This window comes from Saccopteryx bilineata, chromosome 8 (genome assembly GCF_036850765.1).
Source record: "Saccopteryx bilineata isolate mSacBil1 chromosome 8, mSacBil1_pri_phased_curated, whole genome shotgun sequence".
Taxonomy (NCBI): domain Eukaryota; kingdom Metazoa; phylum Chordata; class Mammalia; order Chiroptera; family Emballonuridae; genus Saccopteryx; species Saccopteryx bilineata.
In genome coordinates this window covers 63,113,171-63,133,802 of record NC_089497.1, presented here as the reverse complement: position 1 = coordinate 63,133,802, position 20,632 = coordinate 63,113,171, and the positions used below count along the sequence as shown (strand labels likewise).

Below are 20,632 nucleotides of genomic sequence, written 5' to 3'. Positions count from 1 at the left end.
CCTCCAAGGTCAAACAAAGTTACAATTTGTAATATTAGTGTCAGAAAGTCTCCTTTAATTAAGATAACATTAACCTCCAGAAAGGCTTCCTCTTTCTCTTCAATTTACCAGTGTTCCTGTTAAGAGTGAGTCATGACATCAGAACTGTGGTCTACTGGCCTAACTTGGGGTGATCTGAATTAAGATAGATTATAGAGTTGGATTGCAGGAAGGATAATAATTTTCATTTAATAGTGTTGCCTCTACCATTATCTAAATTTGAACAAATACTTTAGAGCTCTTGAGAGTGATGCCTTTAGGATCTGCATGAACAATATATATTTTTAAATGAAATATGGAAGGCAGTAGCATCTTATTGCATCCAGACTCCATCAACTGTCCAACTGTATCTCTCTTTCTCTTTTAAACTATACATGATAATTCAATAGTGAGTAGCTTTCATGCCAATATGTATTAATCCAATATTCGGAATTAAAAATTAAACTGATTTTTTTTTCTAACAGAAAGTAGGTATGGTGGCCCTGGCAGTTTGGCTCAGTGGCTAGAGCATTGGCCTGGCATGTGCATGTCTGGGTTCAATTCCCAGTCAGGGCACACAAGAGAAGCACCCATCTGCTTCTCTCCCCCACCCTCTCCTCCTTCCTCAATCTTTCCCTCCTGCAACCAGTGGCTCTATTGTTTCGAGCCTTAGCCCCAGGCACTGAGGATAGCTCAGTTGTTCTGAGCTGAAGTGCTAAAAATAGCTCATGTGGGAGTCTATCTTTCTATCTCCCTTCCTCTCAATTAAAAAAAATAAAAAGTAGGTATAATTAGAATGGTTTGACACTGAAAATGGCTTTGCCAATTGTATAAAATACTGGATGTTTCTTTCCTACCTTTTTTCCTTTCTTCCACCTTTCCTTTTTTTACTTAGTAATATTTTAATTATTTTTAAAGCAAATTATGCACAGATTTTTTTAAGGTCAGTTTATTAAAATACCAACATAATTGTATTCCTTTTGCCTTAACTTTCCTTATTCTCACTCATTGTCTTCCTCATAGGCAACCATTTTTTTACTATTTTATATGTTCTAATATTTCCAATCTATATTTTATTAACTAATTGGTGTACGTTTTTATTTTTCATTCAGGCAAGATTTTTTTCACTTTATAATAAATGAGGATTCTCTCTCTTAAACTGCTATTTCCTCTGCTTTCCCCACCCATTCCTCTCTTTGTAATACTATTACAATATTTGGTTGAATTAATAATCACTTAATTAATATATGAAAACATACTAATTAACTGATATTATGTTACCTTTCTTATTTTTTGAAGTTATTAATAGCCTTGCTTTCATATGCTTCTTTTAATCTGTATCTTTTGGTAACAGTTTCTATAATTTTTAATTATCTTTCAGGATAATTTTCTACAGAGCTAATCTAATCAGACAATCTATCAGTTAGAGCTATTTCCTGTTATTTGGAGTTTTCCATTCCTTCCTACTTGCACTGATCGTCACCAAGCCCTACAGCATAGCCGTTATCCTGGCGTCTCCTTCACTATTACTCAATGACCCTTCCCCCTCTCTCAAGTTGCGTCTCTACTCCTTAATTCTATGGTTTTACTTTCTTGATATATTTTTCTCATTTTGATAGTATACCTCCTCCAAAAGCATCCTGATAAAGAGCATATGGAATATAAAATTACTTTGTCTTTATGTGTTTTAAAATGGTACCTTCACACTTGATTGTTTCATTGGGTTTAGATACAAGATTTGAAATATTTTTCATTTAGCTGAATTGCTTCATTATAGTCTAGTTTCCAGTTTTTGAGAGTTCTAAAGGCATTCTGGTTTCTGGTCTTTTGGTATATAACCATTTCCCTCTTTTTTTATGCTCCAGTGGTTTGTATAATCTTTTATTTGTCTAGTTTTAAAACATATTTTTGTGATGTAAGTGTGTTTTCATCCACTGTATTTTGGGAATTGATAGGTCTTCTTAATTTAGAAAGTTATGTATTTTTGTTCTGAGATTCCTTTGAATTAGTTAACTAAGAGATATTTTCTTTTTTATTCTTTTTGTTTGTTTTTTGTTCTGGTTATATATGTGTGTGTGTGTGTGTGTGTGTGTGTGTGTGTGTGTGTGTGTATATATATATATATATATATATATATATATATATATTTCTTTTCTTTGGAAGGCTCCCATTATTGTGATGGTAAGACTCCTAGACTGATTTTCTAATTTTCTTGTCTTTTTTTCTATTTCTTTTTTCTTTTACTCTACTTTTTAAGAAAAGTTTCAGCTTAAACTTTAAGCCACTTATTAAAATTTAACATTCTGCAATCATATCTTTAATTTTAATGAGCCTTTTTTCTCTGAACATTTCTTTGTTCTGTCATCCATATTTTGTTTTGAGAATGCAGCAGTTTCTTTATTTCTCAGAGGATGTTAATGATGGTCACTTTTCAAAGGCTTTTTTTAAAAAAACAAAACAAATAATTTTGGTTTTCTTAATTTAAAAGGTTTCTTTTGAATTGTTCATTTGGATGTTACTTTTTGTGGTTGAGATAGATTTTTCTCAGATGTGTTCTCGGGATGGCTATTCATTTATAAAAACTGATTTAAAAGCTGATTAAAGACTGTAAATGTGAACTACCAAGACTGAATTAAGAAGAAACTGAAAATCTGAACATACTAATTACAACCAATGAAATCAAAGCAATAATAAAAAAGACTCACAACAAACAAAAGTCTTAGAATGGATGGCTTTGCAAGTGAATTTTACCAAACATTCAAAAAAGAAGTAATATCTATTCTTCTTGAGCTATTCCAAAAATTTCAAGAGAAGGGATGATTCCTAAGCTCATTTTATGAGGCCAACATTATCCTGATTTCAAATCCAGATAAAGACACTACAAAGAAAGAAAATTATAAGCCAGTATTTCTGATGAACATAAATGCAAAAATCCTTAACAAAATATTAGCAAAAAAATTTAGTAACACATTTAAAATATTATATACCATTTTTCAAGTGGGATTTATGCTTGGGATGCAGGATGATTCAATAATTATGAATCAATTAACATTATACACCACATATACATAAAGAAGAATAAAATCTGATGATTACATCAATAAATACAGAAAAACCATTTGATAAAAACCAGCACTCACTTATGATAAAAACTCCCAACAAAGTGAGAATAGAAGGAACATATCTCAATATAAGAAAGACTATAACTGAAAAATCCACAGCTAACATTATTGTCAATGAGAAAAAAACTGTGTTTCTCTTAAGATCAGAATCAAGACAGGAATATTCAGTTTCATCACTCTTATTCAACATAGTACTGGAAGTCCTCGCCACAGAAGTCAGACAAGGAAAAGATAGAGAAGGAATCTAAATTAAAAGTAAGAAGTAAAACTACAGATGACATGATACTATATATAGAGAATTCTGAAGATTTTACCAAAAAAACTGCTAAAACTGATAAATGAACTCAGAAATTTAGCAGGATACCAAATAAGTATTCAGAAATTGGTTGCACTTTTACACACCAGTAATAAACTACTAGAAAAAAATTAAGAAAATAATTCCATTTATAATTGCATTAAAAGATACCTAGGAATAAATTTAACCAATGAGGTAAAACCTGTATTCAGAAAATTATAAGACAATGACAAAAGAAACTGAAAAAGATACAAATGAATGGAAATATATGCCATGCTCATGGATAAGAAGAATAAACATTGTTAAAATGTTCATTCTACTGAAGGCAATCTATAAATTCAACATAATTCCTACTAAAATACCAATGGTGTTTTTCATAGAACTAGAACAAATAAACCAAAAATTTATATGGAACCACAAAAGACCCAGAAAAACTACAGCACTATTGAGAATGAAGGATAAAGTTTGTTGGAGGTTATAAGGTTACCTGATATCAGACTATACTACAAGGTTATATTTCTCAAACAGCATGGTGCTGACATAAAAATAGACACATAGATCAACAGAATAGAATAGAGAGCCCAGGAACAAACTCACCCTTATATGGTCAATTAATATGTGATAAAAGAGGCAAAAGCATACAATGGAGTAAATACAGTCTATTCAATAAATAGGGTTGGAAAAATTGGCTGATACAAATGAAAAAAATGAACTAGATCACCTTTTTACACCATATACAAGAATAAATTCAAAATGAATTTTAAATACTTAAACGTAAGACTCAAAACCATAAAATATCTAGAAGAAAATATAGGCAGTAAACTCTGACATTTTATTTCTGATATGTCTCCTCAGACAAAGAACACACACAGGCCCTGGCCGGTTGGCTCAGCGGTAGAGCTGAGTGTGCAGGTCGGCCTGGTGTGCAGGAGTCCCGGGTTCGATTCCTGGCCAGGGCACACAGGAGAGGTGCCCATTTGCTTCTCCACCCCTCCCCCTCTCCTTCCTCTCTGTCTCTCTCTTCCCCTCCCACAGCCGAGGCTCCATTGGAGCAAAGATGGCCTTGGTGCTGGGGATGGCTCTGTGGCCTCTGACTCAGGTGCTAGAATGGTTCTGGTTGCAACAGAGCAATGCCCCAGAGGGGCAAAGCATCGCCCCCTGGTGGGCATGCCGGGTGGATCCCGGTCGGGCGCATGCGGGAGTCTGTCTGACTGCCTCCCCGTTTCCAGCTTTGGAAAAATGAAAAAAAAAAAAAAAAAGAACACACACACACACACACAAAATAAACAAATGGGACTACTTCAAGCTGAAAAGGGTTTGCACTGTAAGAAAACCACCATCAAAACAAAAAGACAACCTACTGAGTGGGGATAGATATTTGCCAATGATACATCTGATAAAAGGATAATTTCTAAAATTTATAAGGAACTCATACAACTCAATGCCAAAAAAATGAACAATCCATTTAAAATGGGGCAAAGGACCTGAACAGACACCTTCAAAGAGGACATACAGATGAGAAGTAGACCTGAAAAGATGTTCAACATCACTAATTATCAGACAAATACAATTCTCTCTCTCTCTCTCTCTCTCTCTCTCTCTCTCTCTCTCTCTCTCTCTTTAGTGAGGCAGAGGAACAGACAGGGATAGACAGACAAGAAAGAAGAGAGATAAGAAGCATCAACTCATACATAGTTGTGGCACCTTAGTTGTTCATTGATGGCTTCTCATATGTGCCTTTACGGGGGGAAGGGGCTTCAGACAAACCAGTGACCCCTGGCTCAAGCCAGCGACCTTGGACTCAAGCTAGTGACCTTAGGCTTCAAATCAGCGACCATGGGGTCATGTTGAGGATCCTACGCCCAAGCCAACAACCCTGTGCTCAAACTTGTGAGTCCGCACTCAAGCCAGGAACCTTGGGTTTTCGAACTTGGGTCCTCAAGCATCCTAGTCTGATGCTCTATCCATTGTGCCACTCCTAGTCAGAACAGAAAAATTCTAATTAAAACCACAAGATATTACCTCATACCTATCAGAATGGCTGTCATAGTAAATCAACAAACAAGTTTTAGTCAGGATGTGGAGTAGAAGGAACCCTCATGCAGTATTGATAGGATTGTGAATTAGTGCAGCCACTATAAAGAACAGTATGGAGGTTCCTTAAAAAAATTAAAAATGGAACTGCCTTGTGACCCAGCAGTTCTACTTCTGGGTATATATCCAAAGGGTCTGAAAACACGAACTTGAAAAAAATAAATGAACCCCTTTGTTCAATGCAGCATCATTTACAATAACCAAGATACAGAAGCGGCCTAAGAGCCCATCAATAGATGAATGGGTTAAAAATTAATATGACATATATACAATGAAATATTATTCATCCATAGAAAGTATGAAATCGTACCGTTTGAGACAGCAAGGAGTAACCTAGAGAGTATTCTGCTGAGTGAAACAAGTCAGACAGAGAAAGACAAATACCATATAATTTAATTTATATATGGAATTTGCCGAACAAAGTAAAGGAACAAAAAACATAGAAACAGATTCAGAGATACAGAAAACAGACTGGTGGTTGCCAGGTGTAAGGGGGGTTGGAGAGTATCTGAAGAAGGCAAAGGGGTTAAGAGCTACAGCCAGGCGTCCCCAAACTACGGCCCGCGGGCCGCAATGCAGCCCCCTGAGGCCATTTATCCAGCCCCCACTGCACTTCTGGAAGGGGCACCTCTTTCATTGGTGGTCAGTGAGAGGAGCACTGTATTTGGCAGCCCTCCAATGGTCTGAGGGACAGTGAACTGGCCCCCTGTGTGAAAAGTTTGGAGACCCCTGAACCTTGATAGTTACAAAGCAGTCATGGGGATGTAAAGTACAGCCTAGGGAATGTAGTCAATAATATTGTAGTAACTTAGGTATGGTGCCAGGTGGGCACTAGAAATATTGGGGGGACCATTCTGTAAAGTACATGATTGTCTAACCACTATGCTATACACCTGAAACTAATTCAAAATCTTATTGAATATAAATTGTAATTGAAAAGTAAAATTTAATATTAAGAAAAAATAAAATTCTAAATGTGAGGGTGAGGCTTGTTAACATTGAGCTTTTCTGTTGGTGTGGCTGTGCAATTCGTTAACAAACCACTGCTATTAAGAGTGTTATCAAGATCCCACCATTTTGCTGTAAATGTTCCGGTGTCATCATTTCTTATGGCTGAGTAGTATTCCATAGTGTATATGTGCCACATCTTCTTTATCCAGTCATCTATTGATGGGATTTTTGGTTGTTTCCATGTCCTGGCCACTGTGAACAATGCTGCAATAAACATGGGGCTGCGTGTGTCTTTACATATCAATGTTTCTGAGTTTTTGGGATATATACCCAGTAGAGGGATTGCTGGGTCATAAGGTAGTTCTATTTGCAGTTTTTTGAAGAACCACCATACTTTCTTCCATAATGGTTGTACTACTTTACATTCCCACCAACAGTGTATGAGGGTTCCTTTTTCTCCACAGCCTCTCCAACATTTGCTATTACCTGACTTGCTAATAATAGCTAATCAAACAGGTGTGAGGTGGTATCTCATTGCCGTTTTGATTTGCATTTCTCTAATAGCTAAAGAAGATGAGCATCTTTTCATATATCTGTTGGCCATTTGTATTTCTTCCTGGGAGAAGTGTCTATTCATATCCTCTTCCCATTTTTTTATTGGATTGTTTGTTTGTTTGTTTGTTGTTGAGTTTTATGCAGGAACTGCATTATTTCATATGTAGGTGGGACATAAAAGTGAAACTAAGAGACATTGATAAGAGTGTGGTGGTTACGGGGGGGAGGGGGGAATGGGAGAGGGAAAAGGGGTGGGGAGGGGCACAAAGAAAACAAGATAGAAGGTGACAGAGGACAATCTGACTTTGGGTGGTGGGTGCAACATAATTGAATGACAAGATAACCTGGACTTGTTATCTTTGAATATATGTATCCTGATTTATTGATGTCACCCCATTAAAAAAATAAAATTATTAAAAAAAAAAAGGAAAAAAAATCTTATGACAAATAACATGCAGCAATATAAAAAAAAAAAAAAAAAAAAAAGAGTGTTAAGCCCTGGCCTGACCTGTGGTGGCACAGTGGATTAAGTATCAACTGGGAATGCTGAGGTGGCCGGTTCAAAACCCTGAGCTTGCCTGCTCAAGGCACATGTGGGAGTTGATGCTTCCTGCTCCTCCCTTCTTCTCTCGCTCTCTTCTCTCTCTCTTTCTCTCTACTCACTAAAATGAATCAATAAAATCTTTAAAAAAACAAAGAACTTAAAGAGGTTAAGCACTGGCTGGATAGCTCGGCTGGTTGAATTATCATCTGGAAGAGCAGAGGTTGCAGGTTCAGTCCCCAGTCAGGGCACATACAGGAGCGGATTGATGCTCCTGTCTGGCTCTCTCTCCTTCTTCCTCTCTCTCTCTCTCTCTCTCTCTCAAAATCAATAAATAAAAAAGGTTTAAAAACAAACAAACAAAAAAGCCTTAAATGTTTTTCTGAAGGTAGTCAGATTTCCCACAGATTTTTTCATTCTTTTGCCTGGTGGGTAAAGGTCTCACTGCTCTCATCCTTGAAGCCGAGTGGAACGTCATTGGGTGCTAGGAGAGTGTGGTTAGAGCAACGGCTGTCACGTTTGACATAGCTCTGATCTGATTGTTCTTATCTCACCACCCTCTGCCATGTCCTCATTTTTGAGGTAACATTGCATTTACCAGGATAGATTATTCATATTGATAAAAGCAAATCCCCATTTTCTATGACTTAGCATAACAAAGCTCTTCTCTATATTCCACCCATATCAAGGGATCTAAGCTAAGAAAGTCTCACTCTCTGTACTTTCACATTTGCCAAGGCAGAAAGGAAGGGAACATGGTGAAATATACTCTGGCCATTAAAATGGCTTATCCTTACTTCAGAGTTGCATTCAAGTTTAATCTTACAATATGCCTAGCAAGAGAACCCAGAAATACTGGTGAATGGCATTAATAATTTTTTATCTTACTGCTGACTGTTCCTCTTGGGTCTTTTCTGTATCTTGCATTGCAGGTTGGTTTATTCTCCAGCTTTTCCCTGATGGTTTAGGGTTTTTCATTTTAAATGGACTGATTATCTTGTGTTCATTTTGATATTGTTTTTATCTTTTCTCCCATCCTTGCTGTTACTTGGGGTTATGTCTTGAAAAATTGTTTTAGTTTTTGTGGAATTTCAGAAAGAAGTGAAATTGGATGCATGTATGCAGCCTGACATAGTCATTTGAAAAATTATGTTTGTAATTTTCTATAAATTGAATGAGCTAATTCTGCAACTTTGCAGCTTTATTGGAAATAATTTGAAGAATGTGATAAGGTAGATGTTTTATAAAATTATTTTATGATCAGGTGTGTATTGATGTGAATAACATTTTGATATCACAATTCTTTCTTTGTATATTGGCTTTTAAAAGCAGTTTCTAAATGAAAGTATAGCAATTATAAATAACAGCAATTTATTGAGTCTTAGAAAAGTCAGTTAAATTTCCCAGACCTAGTATTTATTTAGAGATTTGTTACTTACAAATCCTTGTAAGTCATAAAGCTTCAAATAGCTTTGCTTTTATGAAATAAAGTAGCCACTAATTTAGTTGCTTTCTCTGTTATCTGCTGTGCTCAAAATGTTGCCTTACAAGCAACCATAAATTTTAGTGACAAACTTCATTTTATTCATTACTAGTGTATTTTTCTCATGAGTCTGTGGGTTGCCTAGGCAGTTCCGCTACCAGAAGCTTGGCCTGGGTGATCCAGGTGGGGCTTGCTCTTTCCTCTTTGGTCAGCTGTGAAAGACCAGACAGTGGGCTGGTGGAGGTGGGCCAGACAGCGGGCTGGTGGAGGTGGGCCAGACAGCGGCTGGTGGAGGTGGGCCAGACAGCGGGCTGGTGGAGGTGGGCCAGACAGCGGGCTGGTGGAGGTGGGCCAGACAGCGGGCTGGTGGAGGTGGGCCAGACACCAGCTAGGGCGCTTCAGCTCTACTGCAGGTGGTTTCTTATTTACTCTAAGCTTTCCTGGGTATCTTAGTTCTGACTGCTGTAAAAGAATACTACGATTTGGTGGTAAACAACGAACATCGGATACAGTTCAGGCGGCTCTGAAGGATTAGGTGTGTGGTGAGAACCTTTCCCCAAGTTTGCAAAGGGCTTCCTTCTCCTTCTGTCCTCGTATGGCAAAGAGGGGTGGAAGAAGAGTGGAAAAGGAGGGAGAGAGAAGGAGAGGGAGAAGGAACACTAACTCTTTCTTCTCAAAAGGACAGTAATCTCATCACGGGGGATCCACCTTCATAGTCTCATTACTCTCCAAAGTCCCCACCTACAAAAACCATCACATTAGGGCTTCAACATATGAATTTAGGGAGAATACAAACATACAGACATTTAGTCTATAGCACTGGGCTTGTTCTCATGGTGGTAGCATGGTTCCAAGAGAAAAAGCAAAGACTACTGTAGGCCCTCGGCTTGGAATTTGACACAAAACCACTTTTGCTGCATTCTCTTGGTCAGTGTAAGTCACAAGAACAGACCAGATCCAAGGTGCAGAAACATAGACTCCCCTTCCTGATTAGAATACTCATAGTATCAAATTGCAACAGATGTGGCTATAGAGAGGAGGGTGAATTATGTCTGGTTTAGATGTCAAGTGTGAGGTCATTAACTCTTTGAATAGTACAAACGTTCATGTACGTCCTCAAGCCTCCTGACCATCCAGAGTATGATTGATTTATTTTAAAAAATGTGTAAGGTAACATTAAAAAAAGGCAATGTATGTTCTTTTGTTTCCATAAATTGGTTATCAAACAAATATGATTTTAAGTTAATAAAATGGTAACTGGAACTAATTTCATTTTGGGGGAAAAAAAACCCCAAAACCTCACTCCCGGTGGTCAGTGAGCATAAAAATTCACTACTCAAAGGGTTAAAAATAATTTTTGATCATAAACATGGAAATGGGGCATAAAACTCCAAAGGAGTTTAAAGAACTGAATAACCTTGGTAGAAAAAAGTAAACTCCTTTTGGTCTTGGCTATCAACAAATTTCCTCAATGTTTACAGTTACGCATAACATTTTCAACTAATGCCTAATCCCTCTCATTTAAAAATAGCCCATCAAGATTATTATTGGGATGACTTTTAATATAATTTTACATTTTATATTAATAATTACTTATAGAGTTGAGAATATATATTATTTAAATTGTGTATACTACAATGATAAGACAATTCAACTTCTCAAGACACAAATTACACAGAAAAGTGAAATAATGAAAAAGTTTAAAAAACTATAAAACAAAAATATATTTAAGTAAAATAATATTATGTGTGAAAATAGTGGAATTAATATAAGTTTAGGGCAAAAAAGGAAAAGTATAGAATTACCAGTGTTTAAAAGAAAGTTTGTTTACATTTTTTTTGGTAGATATTGGTATATGGTCAATCACTATTTCATTGGCTATAATTTAAAAAGTGGTATAACTATTTTATTTTAAAATATCATTACTTAAAATATGACATTAAGTATGTTCTTTCTAATTGTACTTCAGATGAAAAATTTTTTTTTATTTTTTTTATTTTTATTTTTATCTTTTTCTTCTCTGAAGCTGGAAACGGGGAGAGACAGTCAGACAGACTCCCGCATACGCCCGACCGGGATCCACCCGGCACGCCCACCAGGGGCGATGCTCTGCCCACCAGGGGGTGATGCTCTGCCCCTCCGGGCGTCGCTCTGCCGCGACCAGAGCCACTCTAGCGCCTGGGGCAGAGGCCAAGGAGCCATCCCCAGCGCCCGGGCCATCTTTGCTCCAATGGAGCCTTGGCTGCGGGAGGGGAAGAGAGAGACAGAGAGGAAGGAGGGGGGTGGAGAAGCAAATGGGCGCTTCTCCTGTGTGCCCTGGCCGGGAATCGAACCCGAGTCCTCTGCATGCCAGACCGACGCTCTACCGCTGAGCCAACACCAGCCAGGGCCCAGATGAAAAATTTTAACATCTGCTGAAATGTAGAGAATATTACATAGTTAAAAATGCACACACATATTGTACATATGCATGTGTATGTATGTGGTAAGGGTTGCAAGGAAAAAAGAAGACTCTTTTGAGGTGATTGCTTTGGGCCTTTTAGTATTTCATCACCCCTGGCCTCTCTGTTCTTGCCTCCATATGGTGACATCTAGAACCCTCCATTCATTTATCATTCTTTAAAAAAGTCATTTATTATCATTTTTTTCTGTATGCACAGTGATTAGTTTTTATTATTTATATATACTATTATGAAAGGCATTATAACTTCTTTGACTCTGAGTCATTGAAACTGCAGAACCTTTGTTCCCTGTGAGTGTCACTGAAACCTTTTGGCTTCTTGAGGTCTGAAGTCCTGCAGTCTAACATGGTATCCAGGGGACGCACATGACCCAAGATACGCTGTATGTGTAAAGCACATTGGATTGTGAAAATTCAGTGCAAAAGAAAGAATGGAAATGGAAAACAACTCATTCATATATGATATTTAGGGTGTTTTGGCTATATCAAGTTTAACAAAATATACAACGTAATTTTACCTGCTTTTTAAAACTTTTTTAATGTGGCAACTTGGATATCTGAATTTAGATATATGGCTCTCACATTATATTGCAATTGGACAGCACAAATCTAGCCCCAAAATCAGGAGCCCTGAGGAGTACCTCCTCTGTCCCCACAGGAGTCAAAGGCTCATAACTTCTGTGTTTGTTTGTTTGTTTGTTTTCCCATTTGTGTAACATTTTGTCTGTTTGATGTCTGAACTGCACTAGCACAAATATTCAGTTATTAAAAATATATATTCTCTTATAATACCATGTACTTCTTATCACTTAGCACAGTTGTAAAATAGTGCTCACTTAAATTCTGTTTTTGTTTATCGTGCCCACAAGACTATAAGGAACAACAAATGCTCTTGCTCAGGATTGTGCTTTCTAGAACTTAACTAAGCCGAGGGGGCATGGTAGATATTATTAAACACTAAAGTTAATGAATAAATGATCCTTCTTGTATACAATGGCATGTCTGAGTTTCCAGATGAGAAAGGGGTGTGATGTAACAGCTAGTCCGTGTTCCATTGAGGTCCCACTTGACTTCTTTTTCAGGTGAGATATTCCCCCATGCTTTGTAAGGTTCAACAGGATCAAGCTATAAAATCAAATTGTCAGAAAATGATAAAGGAATGAGGGGGAAGTCATTTCTTCACACCACAGGTACCTATTCTATACAGTTATTAGGTAGAAGCGATTGGAGATGACAGAGAAGGCGATGTCCTGAGGAGAAAGTATGTTCCCTGGAAGCCTTTCACTTGAGGTGGCTCACCTGCCTTTTCTTTCTTTTTGATCGTTGCAGAACGCTGCGATGACTGGGGACTAGACACCATGCGGCAGATCCAAGTGTTTGAAGACGAGCCCGCTCGCATCAAGTGCCCGCTCTTTGAACACTTCTTGAAGTATAACTACAGCACAGCCCATTCAGCTGGCCTCACTCTGATCTGGTATTGGACTAGGCAGGACCGGGACCTGGAGGAGCCCATCAACTTCCGCCTCCCTGAGAACCGCATTAGTAAGGAGAAAGATGTGCTCTGGTTCCGGCCCACTCTCCTCAATGACACGGGCAACTACACCTGCATGTTAAGGTAGCCTGCGTTTGGGTGGGAACACTCTTTTCCGTTTAGTCCCCGGGCCTGTATCCAGATGGTGCGGGTGCAATGGAGCTGGGGAGGTGAAGGAAGCATCTAGAAAGAGTTTGCACGTCACTTCAGTGCCTTAGCTAAGCTTGGCTGAAAGATGTGCAGGGGAAAATGGTTGTGCTCCTGAGAACGTTCCGCATAGGTGATTCCTTTTCAACCCTGACTTGTGTCAAGGTTGTCTAAAAGTAGAGCCTTCTCTATTTGTCCCCTTTCCTGATACTGGAACCTGCCAACACTCTCTCCGACCTGGAAGCATTCATTCCTCAAACAGAGCAAAGAGTAGAACCCATTCGTATCTGTTATTGTCAGCTCTCAACATGCGTGGCACAGAATAAGGCCTTCAGATGCCTTTTACAGAAGAAAGAGGCATCAAATATACTTAGAACAGTGTTTTTCAAACTGTCCTACCAAAATTCCCCTAAGAAGCCAATGGGCACTGTATCCCTGGGAATCTAAGAATATAATCGAAAGCCTACCATTATACAAAATTTCTTTCAAATTCACTTTTTTTTTAAGTTTGTGCAGATTTTGCATTTTACTCTATTTTACTCAACATACCTATTTTTATTTTACAATCAATTAATGTTTTTTTCTTTTGGTTTGGGGAAAAAAAAACATAAAGCCTGAAGCTCTTCTAAATAATAATAGTTTTAAAGCTTAGTTGGTTGGCTACTTTTTTTTTCAAAGGTTCCTTTTTGTTTCCAGCTTTACTTCTTTAACCTCTCATATGTGTAACGGATTTTTTTAAACATTGTTTCCTACTATATATTTAATAAGTTCATGGTTTTCTAGGGCTGCATAACATAATACCACACAGACTGGGTGATTTAAACAAAAAAATTTTGTTTTCTCACAGTTCTGGAGGCTCAGATTCCAAGATGAAGGTGTTGGCAGGGTTTTCTTCATTCACCTCCCCATGCTTTGTAGATGGCTGTGCTCTCTCCACATGTTCACATGGTCTCCCTCTGTGTCTTCCTGTCTTCTTCTCTTCTTGTAAGAACATCAGTCATGCTGATTAGGGCCGACCCATATGACCTCATTTTACCTTAATTATCTTTTTCAAGGCTTTGCTCCAAACACAGTCATATTCTGAGGTACTTCGAGTTAGGTCTTCAACATATGAATTTGGAAAGACACTATTTGTTGGCCTATAAAAACAAGGCTGGTTAACATAACAATACTATAATTTAGAATAACACAACATAACAGTAGATAATCCCAGACCTTCTTCTGAATGCCCCATGTCACCCTTGGGTGTTAACTATTCTCTGATCGTGAATTAGGGCTATGCCTTGACATTTAAATTTTGTGATAAATAAGTGAAGAAATACCTCTTCTCTATCACAGAAACACTTTTTGATCACTGTGGCCTTGGGAGTCCCTCTAAACCTCTTAAGGCCCTTCTAAGCCTTTCATGTGACTGTTTAATTTTATTGAAGTGCACTCTAATTTGGTGGGTGGGCTTCCAAGCAGCCTGAAATAGTCAGGGGTCCATTAATTATATCCTCATCCTTTTTCTCTAGGAGAGGTTAGAAAAGATTATAGCTGAAAGGACGCTGGATGAGATGACAGAAAATCTAGGCTACCGTCCCAGCTCTGCCAACACTTAGCTGGTGACCACAGCCGAGTCAGTTCATGCCTGAGAACTACGGTATCTGTGTCTACACATCAGTGCACTTTGAGCTCCTTCTCACCCTTGACAATTTGTTAATCTGTTAACATTCCCACATAGGCATTGGAAAACACCTGGGAAGGGGTCCTCTGTAACTTTCTGGATGACCTTGGTCTCTACTGTGCATTCTGGTACTTCAGTATCTCTTTTTCCTTTTCCTCAGTGACCAACTACTTGTCCCGAGCCTTTCCCCAAACTTTTCAAACCTTTTTTGACATTACAGGAGAGGGGCCTCATGCCTGTTATAGCCTAAGTATACCTTTCATGTTATTTGTTAATTTTCAGTTGTCTCTTCAGTTTACATTTCTGCCTATTTTCTATGTCTCTAAAGAAAATCTAAAACTAAACCTGTCTGGTAGGGGCATCAGAAGCTTCTTATTGTCCTGAAATTATTTGTAAACTGAGATGACAAACTGAACCACTAAAATGATGGGATGTTGAGACCATCAGGTTAAGATTCAACATCTAGGATTTTACTGCTTGTATTCTTGCTTTAATACTCCTATTAAGATAACATACAGATTTGACTTTTGGAGCTAGAAAAGAGCCCAATCACTGTTCACTGCCTTTTTTTTTTTTAAATCAGAGAATATACCTTATTAAGCTGAAATTTACCTTATATAACTTCCACCTTAAGAATACTTTTACCTGGTTAGACATTTTGTTATTTGTTTGCAGAGATTATGCCTGCCACTCTCCTTTTCCATTTTATTACCATTGTTATAAACAGTCTTTAAACAGTATCTCCTCCCATCTTGGTGAGGGAATGCATACCTCCATACTTTCCATTGTATTTAGTCTTAATTCATGGGTCACTGAGGATCTAATATGCATTTGAGACCTTAATAGAAAAAAATTATTAAAAGGGTGGATCCATTTACTCACCACCCTAAAAATCAGGGTTTGTTTTTTATTGTTGTGGTTGTTTTTGTATTTTTCTGAAGTGAGAAGTGGGGAGGCAGAGAAACAGACTCCCACATTCATGTGACTGGGATCCACCAGCATACCTACTAGAAGGTTATGCTCTGCCCATCTGGGGTGTTGCTCCATTGCAACCAATGCCATTCTAAGGCCTGAGGCAGAGGCTATGGAGCCATCCTCAGCACCCGGGCCAACTTTGCTCAAATGGAGCCTTGGTTGTGGGAAGGGAAGAGAGAGAAAGAAAGGGAGGGGGAAGGGTAGAGAGCAGGTGGGCTCTTCTTCTGTGTGCCCTGGGTGGAATTGAACCCAGGACATCCACATGCTGGCTAGATACTCCACCACTGAGCCAACCAGCCAGGGCCAAAAATCAGTTATTTTTATTATTTGTTACCTTTATTGTTTTTCTGTATGTACACACAAGTTTACATCTATCTTATTCATTTTAACAAATATCTATTCAACTTCTACTGAAAATTTAGATACTCTACTAGATGCAATGAATATAAGAAAATATGCATGGCCATGCTCTTGTTTATTTATTTATTTTTATTTTTTTTATTTTTCTGAAGCTGGAAACGGGGAGAGACAGTCAGACAGACTCCCGCATGTGCCCTACCGGAATCCACCCACCAGGGGCGCCCACCAGGGGCGCCCACCAGGGGCAATGCTCTGCCCCTCCGGGGTGTCGCTCTGCCGCGACCAGAGCCACTCTAGCGCCTGGGGCAGAGGCCAAGGAGCCATCCCCAGCGCCCGGGCCATCTTTGCTCCAATGGAGCCTTGGCTGCAGGAGGGGAAGAGAGAGACAGAGAGGAAGGAGGGGGGGGGTGGAGAAGCAAATGGGCGCTTCTCCTATGTGCCCTGGCCGGGAATTGAACCCAGGTCCCCCGCACGCCAGGCCGACGCTCTACCGCTGAGCCAACGGGCGAGGGCCAATGCTCTTGTTTAAACTATGATAAACTAAGAGGAACATAACAGCAAAGGAACATAGGGAATATCCGAGGTGCTCAGAGAATTAGAGACCTAGTTTGGGATGCATAGAGAATTATATGTAAGATCTCCTTGTGAAAGGTGGGGTGATGGGATAAGAAGAGCTCTCCAGGCAGACAAAACAAACTGAACAAACATTAAAAATATAAATATAGTTCTCTAACCATCCTAACAAATTCTGTGTTTGTTAGCTTTTTCCTTCATGCTTGATATTTTTTATAGATATATATACCATCCTTGAATGGTTTTATCATTATTTTCATTACAGTTTTTTAATGTACTTTTAAAAAAATCATTTCCAATGTTTTTCTTGCTGGTGTAGTACTGAATGGACTTTTTTGATCATGAGTTCTCCTTATTATCAATTTTCCATTATTTTATCATGTAAAAATATTTTCCAGAAATAATATTACTAAGGCAAAAAACTAAACCTTTCTAAATGATTTTAGAAACATATCTATAGGTCTACCGGAAAGTTCTGTTTTTGGAATAAAACAAAATACAAATTTTTCTTACTGTCAATAAACTTTATTAGATAATATAATTGCCATTATTATTAATGATTTCTTGCCACCGTGAGGACAATTTGTATATCCCATTTTTGAAAAAAGTTTTATCTTTTGATGTGAAAAATTGAACCAGTGCTTGTTTGATATCTTCTTCATTTTTGAATTTTTTGCCTTTCAAAAAATTTTGTAAGGACAAAAACAAGTGATAGTTGGAGGGTGCTAAGTCCGGGGAATATGGCGAATGCAACAGACATGCTTCTGTAGCATTTCTTCCTTGTTGAAATTCGTAAAAATTACAGTGGCGTAAATGAACTTTATCAGTAGCCATGGGTACACTATCGCTTCCCACATAAGACTAATGTGAATCAACTTTGTTTTAGTTAATTTGCTACATCAGTATGTATACATTAAGTGATAAAAATAGGCACTCATGCGCCAAATAAACATGTGCTTAACGTGTCGAAACTTGTAATAGAAATGGACGGAACTTTCCGGTAGACCTTATATTTTCTAAACGTTTATATTATTATCAGCTATGAGTTAATATGGTATTGTCACCTTTGCCTTACCAGCACTGAGTATTATGTATTAAGGGTAAAATTAAATATACATATATGTACATAAATATATACATATACCTACACACAAACACATATATATGTTTAGGAGCATTTCTAAAACTATAAATATTATAGTATATCCATAGTAGTAAACTGTGTCTGTTTTTATTCTGTGATGTCATTTGATATGGGAAGTACCTCCATAACATATTTAATTTTTATATTAACTTGCACACATATAAAGTCTCAATGCATAGGATTACTTCACTTAGCTTTTTAAATGTATTTACTGCATTAAAGCAAATGAAAATGAAACTTCCCATTCATTGCTATTTGTCTTTTCAGGAACACCACATATTGCAGCAAAGTTGCATTTCCTCTGGAAGTTGTCCAAAAGGATAGCTGCTTCAATTCTCCCATCAAAGTCCCCGTTCATAAACTGTACATAGAATATGGTATTCAGACGATCATTTGTCCGAATACAGATGGATTTTTTCCTTCCAGTGTCCAACCAACCATCACTTGGTATATGGTAAGCAAACTCGAGGACATTTTACCCTCTCTAAAATGGCAATGATTATTTGTAGAGTTAATGTAGAAACTGAGATTTTTAATGTCTTCTGTAGTGGCTTTATGTAAATCTTTTACTGCTTTGTCACCTTGCAACATTTTAAAGGAAGTACTGGAGAACACATTGCCTTGACCCATCATTTCTTAAATTGCATTCACTGGGCTACTAAAACTACCTTATTTCTGTTAACTTCCTATAAAATACAATTTGAGAAATGTTTCCACTTCCACTCTCTGCTCAGTGAAGTCAGAAGCTGCTAATTCATCCAGTGAATTTCACTCCTTGACCAGTCAGTACTGTATTTTATTACTTGTACGTATTTTCATGTTTGACCTTATTTGTAGGCACAGTCCATCTGTGGTCTTATCCACATCTTAGGGATTTGGGAAGTGTTTTATAAAAAATGATAGTGTTGGAAGGTGGCACATGTGACAGCAGCATAATTTTTTAATCACTTCAAATATCCACATAAGCCAGTGCCAGAAACTCCTGGACAACATCTAACCAAAACTCAGTGTCACTGTCACGTCATCCACAAGCATCGCCTTCAGTAAAACAAATGAGACAAACCACAAAATGACCCTATAAAATTAGTGTCTAAAGGGAAAAAGGAGTAAATGGAAATAATGTGGTATCTGGCAGGCTTGAGAATAGAAACCCTTGAGAATAGAAAGCCAATGGGTACACACTGGAAAGTGTGCTGAACCATTTTAACAATAGCAGCTGAAACTGGGAAAGGTGAGTCCAAGATGCTTATAGGAAGAAATTCTGAAGGGTTGAGGATTGTCCTAGTACTTTGGAACTCTGAAAAACAACCACCTCCAGTGAAGAGAAATGGCCGGAGTGGGATCAAAAGTAAAAAAGATCAGGCCCTGGTCAGTTAGGTCAGTTGGCTGAGTGTTGTCCTGAAACATGGTTGCTGGTTCGGTCCCTGGTCAGGACACACATGGAAAGCAACCAAAAAATGCGTGACCAAGTCAACAACAAATGTTTCTCTTCCTCTTTCCATCTCTCTCCCTTCCTTTCTCTCTCTCTTTAAAAATTCCATAAAAGTTAAGCCTTGGCCAGGTAGCTCTGGATTATTGTCCCAGAACGCTAAAGTTTCTGGTTCAATTCCTCAGTCAGGGCATATACAGGATCAGTTTGATATCTCTCTCTCTCTCTCTCTCTCTCTCTCTCTCTCTCTGTCTCTCTCTCTCTCTCTCCCTCTCTCTCTCTCTCTCCCTCTCTCCCTAACTCTTTCTCAAAAAACAAACAATAAATAGGAAACAAGATCTGGATAATACAGGATAGGACAAAAATAGGTTTACAGTTGTGAGTATGTAAAACACAGGGTTTATTCTTGTATTATTAAGCATTAATTATTGTATGATTTTTCATATGAACAATTGTAAACCTACTTTTGCTCACGCTGTATAGAAGAAGAGACGAGGACAGGAAGAGCAGAACAGAGTAGCAGCAGGACAATTAGGAAATCTCAAGATGATACTTTTGAACAGGAATCTCTGAGAAGTTGGAAAATATTGCTAGATTTTAAAACTCAGAAAAGAAAATCATCTCACATAAAAATGAGCAGTAAAAGAATCACAGTAAAACCCTCATTCAGAATTATAAGAAAAAGGAGAATAAGAAATTGAATCACATTCTGCAGGGGGGGAAGAAAGTAGATTTAGAAGGACATATTTTAACCCACTATTTCAAAAATGGGCTGCAAAATATTAAGAAATGATAAAAAATAAGAAAGAATAACATAAATAAATTAGAATTATGATAGTTCAGCCTGACCAGGCAGTGGCACATGGGATAGAGCATCATCGTGGGACACAAAGGACCCACGTTCAAAACCCTGAGGTTGCCAGCTTGAACGCAGGATCATAGACATGACCCCGTGCTCACTGGCTTGAGTCCAAAGGTCGCTGGCTTGAAGTCCAAGGTCACTGGCTTGAACCCAAGGTTGCTCGCTTGAGCAAGGGGTCACTGACTTGGCTGTAGCCCCTCGGTCAAGGCACATATGAGAAAGCAATCAATGAACAGCTAAGGTGCCACAATGAAGAACTGATGCTTCTCATCTCTCTCCCTTCCTGTCTGTCTGTCCCTATCTTTTTCTCTCTCTGTCTCTCTCTCTTACTAAAAAAAAACAACAAAAAAGAGAATTACAGAAGTCCAGAAATTATAAAACTCAGTAAGAACTTAGAAGAAAATCATTTTATAAATTAAGCTAAA

The 20,632-nt window shown here is 38.0% G+C and overlaps 1 protein-coding gene across 3 annotated transcripts in view; it reads left to right on the top strand.

Moving 5' to 3' along the window:
- The window catches only part of IL1RAP (interleukin 1 receptor accessory protein), a 155,773-nt gene that overhangs the window by 93,465 nt on the left and 41,676 nt on the right, over positions 1–20,632 (top strand). For all 3 annotated transcript variants that reach the window (XM_066241326.1, XM_066241325.1, XM_066241327.1), the window contains exons 3-4: positions 12,850–13,135; positions 18,184–18,370. In XM_066241326.1, coding sequence (XP_066097423.1) covers positions 12,850–13,135; positions 18,184–18,370 — 473 coding nt within the window. The remainder of the gene's footprint in view (positions 1–12,849; positions 13,136–18,183; positions 18,371–20,632) is intronic.